The sequence below is a fragment of the Abrus precatorius genome, unplaced genomic scaffold, assembly GCF_003935025.1.
Source record: "Abrus precatorius isolate BTA unplaced genomic scaffold, Abrus_2018 Scaffold6, whole genome shotgun sequence".
Lineage (NCBI taxonomy): Eukaryota > Viridiplantae > Streptophyta > Magnoliopsida > Fabales > Fabaceae > Abrus > Abrus precatorius.
Genome location: NW_020874406.1, coordinates 2125606 through 2135232, shown reverse-complemented (window position 1 = coordinate 2135232; position 9627 = coordinate 2125606). Strand labels below are relative to the sequence as shown.

Genomic DNA, 9627 nt, shown 5'->3' with positions numbered 1-9627 from the left:
TTTAATTTTATTACGATTAATTTTTTTAAATAAGATTATCTACAATTTAGAAAAAAATATATTCAAATGTTAATGAATAAAAGCAAATTAAATATAAAGATTGAGTAGAAGTTCTTAGGCAAAGGTTTCATCTGGTCAATCTTTGTAAAAACTTAGAAACAACATTAAACATCTTAAATATTGTTAAAATTATTCAAAGATTGTCCTTGCTTATTTTGATATTTAAATTTTTCAATTTTATGTACTTAGGCTTGTATGAAAAGAAGCGTTTTAAACAAACTTTTTAAACTCCACGTCATTTATGATGCGAGAAAATATTATTCACATTTTAAATTTTATTAATCCACATATGCAGGGTGGGTGTCTATATATACCCTACAAAGTTTTGGGGAAGCATAGCAATCCCCGAGTTATATAGAGATTTCCAGTAAATATCAAGAATTGGTGACAGTTGATCGTATTGCAACGATGAATGCATAACTCATCTACTATTACATTTGTCAAATTGGCTAAATTGATAGATGAAATCAACTCAATGAATAGGTTAGCAAAAAATGAAATGAAGTAAAATCATCACGTACGATACAAATTCTTTAGTAGCTGCATAGCAAAATTTGATTTGGTGGATGATGAAGATCCAAATATGATTGGCATCGACGAGTTATGGACATTAACACAGCTTCCTCCAAATCCTTAGCTACGTCTCTCTGGGTCAACGTTATTACGTACTCTATTACAGCGGCTTCACAAGGCAACGTTAAGGGCACGTTGCTACGCAGACCGAACTCTTCTTCTGCCAACTTGAAGAGCTCTCTGAAGATATTTTTTTTCAAATACAGTAATGGAAGCACAAAGCGCCTCTCATCTGTGCTGTATACGACAAAGTGACCCTTCTCTGCCTTTCCCCACACCCTGTGATCTTCTTGTTTTTTTGCATTTTCTTGAGTCTTTAGCCATAGGATTTTCTTCCTTTGGTTTGTGGTCTGTTTCTGCCATTTCCTAGCCATTTGGATGATTTTCTTGGTACCAATCATTTATATTATTAGTACCTTTGATAATGAACTATATGATATATGGGAAACTAAGGTATAAGAAGTGGGTTCCTTATATAATGAGAGGCCCACAAACAATGTCTTCAATGCTGCTGAAATTAATGAAACCGTGTGACATGTACAATAAAAATGTACTGTAGAATTTACATGGATGGACGTTGTGGAGGGAATAAACTTATCCAGTTTGTCCCAAATCAAGTTGGCATGGAAGGGTACAAGTTTGGACTTGGAATGTGGCCATGAACCATAAGAAAAACAAGCATTATTATTTATTATTATTCAACATTAATGGAGAAGTGCCTATAAATGGTCTAGCATATATTTATGCATTAAATTGTGAAATTTGTAGGCATTCGCCGACTAATGGACAAGGCATAGTCACTATGGTGATGGCCAATTGAGAAGGTAGGGAAACCGGACATGTTGGGGCCGGATTGGTTGGCAAGTGTATGGCATCAGAATTGCATGTTGTGATAAAGTTTCACATGATTTTAGATATATAGCTCAATAAACTTTATAAAAATTAAAATATTCTTTTGCCTCATAAGTTAAATTTTTAATGTGATTTAGACTTTAAAGTAATATTAAAATATAGAGTAAATTCAATATTTGATCACCCTTTTTAGTTAACATTTTCTCAGTGCATCAAAAGTTGATGATCCCTCAAGAAAATAGTTCAAGAGGCTTACGCTGCTCAAATAATTGCACGGATAGAGTCAGATTGGTATCCACTTGTTCCAGTGTGTGCCGGGCTATGCTCCTCTACCATATATTACCGTTTGTCAAGGTGAAGCCTAATACGTATTTGTGAATGAATAATCGTGAATGGAAGAGGGGTAACATGAACCTTTTTCATATTTTCCCTACAAGGAAAATGATTAAGCGTACGAAACATTTTTAAAAATAGTTACAACTTAATTACTATTTAGGTTTTTATTTATTTCAAAATTTAAATAAATATTATATTTTAATCCTTACTATATGTGTGTGTTAATGTTTGCTGAATTAATTGACGTTTGCTTTTAGTTGTTGAAGAGAGCCAACAAAATATTACTGTTAAAAATAAAGGAGAATATATTCTTATGTGTCCAAAAGTAAAGAGGGCAAATGAAGTATTTATATATGTTATATGAAAAAAGAAGGGCATATTTTGTGACTAACATGTTTACTTTAACTTACTTGAAAGCAATTATATTTCATCTGTACATTGTTTAATTATGATTTAAGCTCGTAACCATATTTAGTACAGTAAGTTGTGTAAGGAAAAAATAATCATTTTTCTTTCTCTTTCAATTTTATAGATGAAACTTTTAATTTTTAATTAATTAATTTTTTATACATATATTTTGTCACGTTTTTTAATATTTTCTCTTTTTGTTCAATTATAACATCAACTATGTATTTTAATGTCTCTCTATTTTTTTCTTGACTATCTATTTATTTTGTTCTCTCCGCCCACTTTACACACTAAAAAAAAAGTGTCAACCTATAATTTTCCTAAAAGGTTATTGAACAGTTGTCTCTCTTTTTTATCACATCACCCATTATATCTTAATAAGAAAAAAAGGAAGAAAATCGGAGTGCATTGGTTAAAATCAAGCAACGTTATGGTCTACCAAAATGTTTTCTCGATATTGAATTTTCTTCAAATCCATTTCGTCATTGAGTTTTTATAATTGTGTGAATTTCATATGAGTGTTATTAAATAATTTAGATGTAGTTTTTATTAATAAGGCATGCGTAAAATTCATGCAGGATAACAAATAGTATATTAAAAAAAATATGTTTTGTTTGTTGGTAGATTCCTCATCTAATAGGGATGCTTACTCAGAACGTGCTTTAGTCACAAATAGAAATATTCGCTGATAACCACAGCCAATATTACTCATTTAACTGCGTGTAAACATACAATTAAGAGGCTTAGTTTGAAGGGAATCATAAAATCAGGTACATTGATGTTAGTTTAAGGAAACTAATCATGCCCTTGGATTATTTCTTACCATAAAATCATGTAGTATATATGTGAACAATTATATTCTATTTTTATATTTTACACACTCATTTATATGTTTTCTCTCTCTCCTCATGTTACGTCAAACTAATATAACGGGGGGATAGCACTGAGGGTTCCCAAGGGCCTATGGTGTGCTTTCTTCAATGTTCAACAAACATTTCCTTTGATGGTTTGTCCCAATACGAATGCTACGGAAGCACTTTTACGGACACAGTACTAAGGACCCTATAATCAGTGGCGTATCTATACACATGCATCTCCTCAATTTTGATAAATTATTTTTAATAATATAATTTTTTCATATTTTACATCTTCTAATTTTATATTTTTTTATATTTTTTTTTACTTTTATAATTTTAAATTTATAAGTTAAAGCTCAAATTTAAGTTCAAATTAAATTAATTTATGATTCTTTCAGATGAAACATGCTAAAAGTTAAAATTAATTAAAAATAATTTTTTATTCTTACTTTTTTATCTTTCTTTTCCAACACATTTGCAAACTTTCTTTTTATTTTCTTTCTCTAATAAGTTTATAAACTTTTCCTGAATCTCTATTGTCTATTAGCCTAACTTATGGTAAATATCTACACAAAATTGTCAAGACTTACTGTTTCTTCTATTTGTTGAATTAAATATTCTTTTTTTTTTTTTTGAAAATCTGAAATAGAGGTTATAGGTTGCGACTCTTTATATTTTCTATTTCAAATTAAAGTCAAGTTAAGATAAGTTAGATTGCTCCTCTCCTCTGCCATTGTTCAATAAAAACTTGCTTCTATATATATTTTTTAAATGTTTGCTAAGCAGAATTAATCTTTTCATTTAAACTCTATTAATCTCATATTAAAAAATTATCATCCTTAAAAGTAATTTATTATCATGATCATTTAAACTATGTTCAATAAAAACTTGCTTCTATCCATTTTGTTTTTAAACTAGATACAATTATCATCCTTAAAAGTAATTTATTTTATACTTGTAGTTGTATAATTTTTTTTTATGTTTTATTTAGGACATTGCTTGTACATTTTAAGAATCATATTAAATTTCTTTTTTTTATAATATTGTTGAATTATTGAATTTAGATTAGTTTGTTTCTTCATTATTTCAAATAGGTCATGAAAAATTTTTATAAGAGGAAATTACCTTCAAATGAGTAACAATCTTCATCAAACCCTAAAGAATCAAGTTCTCAACCACAACAAATTGAGTTCAATTTAGAAGACTTGCCATAAGATCCAGGAAAGCGCATAAAAATTTTAACCTATCATCCTAATGATCATGATAAGATTCAAAAAGGATATTTGCAAAGAGGACCTTGCCAACCTACTCAACATAACTTTCTCCAAAGAAAATTTGGAAGTTCTTTAAGAAGATTTACTCCGTCTTGGTTTAATGAATTTAGTAATTGGTTGGAGTACAGTATTGAGAAAGATGCGATATTTTGTTTATGTTGTCATCTTTTCAGGCCTGATTTTGGAAAGCAATATAGTGGGGACACATTTGTCACAAGGGGGTTTATAAGTTGGAACAAGAAAGAAGCACTCTCATCTCATGTTGGAGGTTCTAATAATGCTCATAACATTGCTTGGAAGAAGTGTCAGGGTTTGATGAATTAAAATCAACATATTGAAGTTGCAATTTCTAAGCAATCTGAATAAGTTCGTGACTTATACCGAAGACATTTGACTGCATCAATTGATTGCATTCGGTTTCTATTGAAGCAAGAATTAGCATTTTGCAGCCATGATGAATCAATCAATTTTATTAATCAAGGTAATTTCCTTGTACTTCTCAAGTTTCTTGCAGATCATAATGAATCAATAAATCATGTTATCTTAGAAAATGCACCTAAAAATCATCAATTAATTGCTCAATTGATCCAAAAGGATATAGTTAATGCTCCTGCATTGGAAACCACAAATGCTATTATTAATGATATTGGAGAAGAATTGTTTGCTATTATTGTTGATGAAACTCGTGATATATCAAATAAAGAACAAATGGTTGTTACTTTACGGTATGTTAATAAAAGTGGAAGTATTGTTGAGCGTTTTGTTGGCATGGTGCATGTTAAGGATACTACTATCTTATCATTGAAAATGGCAATTGATGAATTATTTTGCAAATATGGGCTTAGTGTGTCAAGAATTTGTGGACAAGGGTATGATGGTGCTAGTAACATGCAAGGTGAATTTTCTTATCTTAAAAGTTTAATTAGTCTTGACGGAGAATCTATCTGCATTTTATGTACATTGTTTTACTTATCAATTACAACTTACACTAGTTGTCATTGCAAAAAATACATTCAAGTTGCCTTTCTTTTTAATTTAGTGTTCAATTTGTTAAATGTTGTTGGAGGATCTTGCAAACAACATGACATGCTTTGTGAAAAACAAATACCCAAAGTTAGAGAGACATTGAAAAAAGGAGAAATTCTCAGTGGGCAAGGTTTGAATCAAGAAACTAGTGTCAAACGAGCTACTAATACTCGATGAGATTTACATTATGGAACTTTGATAAATTTGATTTTGATGTATTCTTCAATCATTAATGTTCCTGAAATTATAAAAGAAGATGGATCAAATACAGATCAAAGAGCCGAAGTCAATGGTCTTTTATATTTAATAAAAGATTTTGATTTTGCATTCACGTTACATTTGATGAAAAAAAGTCTTGGTTATTTCAAGTGAACTATCACAAGCATTACAAAGAAAAGATCAAGACATAATCAATGCTATGAATTTGGTTAACATCACAAAGGAACGATTACAAACTATGAGGGATAGTAGATTTGATTCTTTATTGAAGTAATTTCATTCTGTAATGTGCATACTATTCATATTCCTAATATGGAAGATACTTTTTTGTCCAAGGAAAGATCATGACGCAAAGCTCAAGTTGTCACAGTAGAGCATCACTATCGAGTTGAATTATTTTATACTGTTGTGGACATGCAACTTCAAGAACTTAATGACGTTTCACAGAGGTAAATCCTCAGTTGCTTCTTTGTATAGCGTGTTTAAATCCAACTAATGGCTTCTCTGCTTTTGATAAAAGAAGACTAACTGAATTTGCCAAGTTTTATCTACATGAGTTTTCTTTAAGTGTTTTAGTGATGCTTGATAATTAACTTGAGACTTTTATTATTGATCTGTGTGGTAATGTCGATTTTGCATCCTTGAAAGGAATCACCAGTCATTTAGAGAAGTTGGTTGAAATTAGAAGACATTTATCCACTTGTCTATCTTCTTTTAAAGTTAGCAATGATTTTACCGGTAGCCACAACAACAGTAGAAAGGGTCTTTTCTACTATGAAAATTGTGAAAAACTAGCTGCGCAATCGAATAGGAAATGCTTGGATAAATGATTGTCTAAAAACTTATATCGAGAGAGATATATTTAATAGCATTAATAATGAGCTAGTCATTCAATGATTCCAAAACATTAAATCACGCATAGAATAATTGTAAGATATGTAATTTTTTTATTATTATTTATTATCAATATCAAAATTTTATTATTGATATAATTATTTTTATATGATGATGATATTGTTAGTCTTTTAATTTTTTAAAATAAAAAATTTGCACCCCAGGTTCCTAGATCACCAGTGACTACAACTATATCTATAAGGAGTTAAAATTGAATGGGTGAGAGAAATTGCAACTCCTTCTCATATTTAACTACAAAACCGGTTCTGAAGCATCAGAACAAGGAATAAACGCTTCAGAATATCTATATCTATAAATATGTATACACAAGTATCAAAATCGCTTCAAAAACCATAAATAATGAAATTTTCTTTGCTCTGTCTAAGATCATGAGAAGAAGAAGCCTCATGGTGACATGCAGCCATTGAAGCGATCAAAGCCTTCTCCACATCTTCGGGGATGCGTTCTTGAACTAACGATATTACATAGTCCAAGAAGACGCTATCACAAGGTAAAGTAATTGGTCCGTTGGATGGTAACCCAAACTCTTCCTCGGACCACTTGAGAAGCTCCTTGAAGACGTTGGTGCTAAGGTACTTGAGGGGAACCACGAATCGCTTATGATCGACGCTGTAAACAACGAAGTGGCCCTTGTTTGTTGCTGAAGAATTCACATCCACTTGGTGTCTCGGGTATGAAATTCTTCTACGCTTTCCAGCTGCCATTTTTTGCCACTTTCTTGCCATTTCAATAAGCCTTTTTGCGCTGATCATGGTTGAAATTTCTAGGGACTTGAGCTTTGTAGGTGCAATGCAAATTATGATCGAGGTTGTGTTGAATGAGATATCACTGACTATCGTATATATACTCACAAAATTAGACAGTACCATATGCTATTGTATCCAGCGTGTTATGGTGATATGGTGCATGGCCACGTGGAGTCATTCACAAACCACATGACAGGAATTGAGCCTGTGGGCAATGTGTTTGGTCTATGACATAATATTGATGATAGAGAACTCTCGTTGTAGGCCATTTATCCAATGGAAATTACGTGCCTCATAAGCTAAAGATGCTTTATCATTTTCGACCCAGCATTAATGTTTTAGGCCCAGCTAACTAAGCCCTTCTAGCAAGCATTCGGCCCTGAGGTAACATGTACCTAAATAATTCTAAGATGATCTTGAACCCACTCTATAAACCACTGTGGGAAGTGCATGAATGTAAACAAAGAACATAAACTAAAACAGTTATGTTTGTAGTCCAAAATGTAAAAATCTTCTATACATTTATCAGCTTGTCTACTGTCTAGTACTAATAACACCACATGCGGCTAATTGTTTTTGTCATCTACAGTTTCCTATCTTCGTCAACAAAACTGTGTACAACTTTAAAATATCATTGACAAACAATTATTCTGTGAAAAATGCAATTTTTTTCTATAACACCTTTTCTTACATAACTAAAATATTTTTCATTATCACTTTTCTTGCATGCTCTTTCTTTCTTATATGTTATGAACAGTGTATGTGTTCCACTATAAATTATATGAGACTCGTCTTGTAGGGAAAAAGCGGAACTTTACATTCTCTACTTGAGAAATTACTCACATGAGTTTTATTTAAACTATTGCAACTACCCTTGTTTCACACGGGTTACTTAAAATATAAATGTTGTATATATAAATATTGGTTTGTCCTCACATTGTGAATTTTTAAGTTTTAGTTCTTTTAAATGAATTCTTTTGTTTTATTCGTACTTTTTTCTAAACTTTAATTTTTAATCTTTATTATTAATCTAATTCATTGAAATACTAACAAATGTTAGTTTTTATTGAATCATGTCAGTAAAAATAAAAATAAAATGATTCGCATAAAAGAATAAAACAAAAGAATTGATGCACTTTGTGGTGCAATCTTGCAGTCATGTGGGCTTGGGCCTTCTTGTATTGCCTTATTTGGACCTGGCTTTGGGACTTTTAATGCATGCCCCAACTGACACAAAAGAAAAAGGAAATTTGGGCAAATGCACTTTTGTTGACAAAAAGAAAGATTGTGCACTTTACGATGCCAGAAGACACAGAACGTTTGTGGACCAAGGAAAAAAAAAAAGATGCAGAACGTACACAAACCAAAAAGTATTGATTCATCAATTGTTGGAGACTCTACCATACAAGTGAGGGTCATAAGCTTAGCCGAATAAATCTTCCCATTCTAATAGGCAAACGATGACGGAAGTTTTAAAGTTTTGCAATAGCGTAGAGCATGTAATCGTTGATTGATTGAAATTAAGTTTATTGATTAAAATTAAGTTTAATAAAATAAAGTTTATTTTGAGATTAAGATTATTTTGATAAGGTTAATATTTATGATACAAGATAACGCGGTTATACGTACATCATACGAAAAATAACATAGAAAGCGAAAGAAGATCGCACATCTATATTGCAAATCGTTAAAAAATATTTTTATTTATAAATAAAATATTTAAATTTATATTTGAATTATGATTCATATTGAAAGAGAATTTAAGATAATATAAGCTATACGTAAATCTCTTATAATTGATTAGATAATTAAAAGTAATGTAAATTATACATCGATGAAGAAATAAAATTAAGTAATTAAGTATTAGTTATTTAATTTATCAAAGTTAGAAATATGACTTAAAAAAATTTAAAATATGAAATTAATTCAACTTAATGAAAGAAATAAATACATTTAAATTGATTAAAGAAAATATTTATTTAATAAAAAATTTAAGACTTTATTTAATAAATTTATATTGAATAAGACTCAAGGTATCATAGATATACAAAATTTTTAATGATTTAAAGCATATAGAGGTAGAGACACTACATAATAACACTATAAATCGTTGCACTAATATGATAAAAATATTCTAATTAAATAAATGAGTTATTTTTTATAATAGAAAAAAAAATTTAATCAGATAATACATTTTAATTAAATAAAAATAATCATGTAATTAATTAATTTTAAAAGTTAGATTTAATCTTTTATATATATTAATAGTATATAAAACTTAAATTAACGTTACTACATATAGGTCTCAATGATTCACAATATGTAACAGTAGAGATGCTACACATTAATATTGTAAATTAT

At 29.9% G+C, this 9627-nt stretch overlaps 2 protein-coding genes and 1 pseudogene across 2 annotated transcripts; 1 reads left to right on the top strand and 2 right to left on the bottom strand.

Moving 5' to 3' along the window:
* Positions 1–593: 593 nt before the first annotated feature.
* On the bottom strand, positions 594–1007 carry LOC113869283 (auxin-responsive protein SAUR64-like). The gene has a single exon (XM_027505528.1). The coding sequence runs from the start codon at positions 1005–1007 to the stop codon at positions 594–596; it is 414 nt and encodes a 137-aa protein (XP_027361329.1).
* A 192-nt stretch (positions 1008–1199) lies between these two features.
* On the top strand, positions 1200–5879 carry LOC113869282 (annotated as a pseudogene).
* A 964-nt stretch (positions 5880–6843) lies between these two features.
* Positions 6844–7272, bottom strand: LOC113869280 (auxin-responsive protein SAUR68-like). Its single transcript, XM_027505525.1, has one exon. The coding sequence runs from the start codon at positions 7270–7272 to the stop codon at positions 6844–6846; it is 429 nt and encodes a 142-aa protein (XP_027361326.1).
* Between the last annotated feature and the right edge of the window lie 2355 nt (positions 7273–9627).

Bases quoted from the DNA above. Each gene is read 5' to 3' on its own strand.
- LOC113869283 (XM_027505528.1), bottom strand. From the start codon at position 1,007: ATGGCTAGGAAATGGCAGAAACAGACCACAAACCAAAGGAAGAAAATC.
- LOC113869280 (XM_027505525.1), bottom strand. From the start codon at position 7,272: ATGATCAGCGCAAAAAGGCTTATTGAAATGGCAAGAAAGTGGCAAAAA.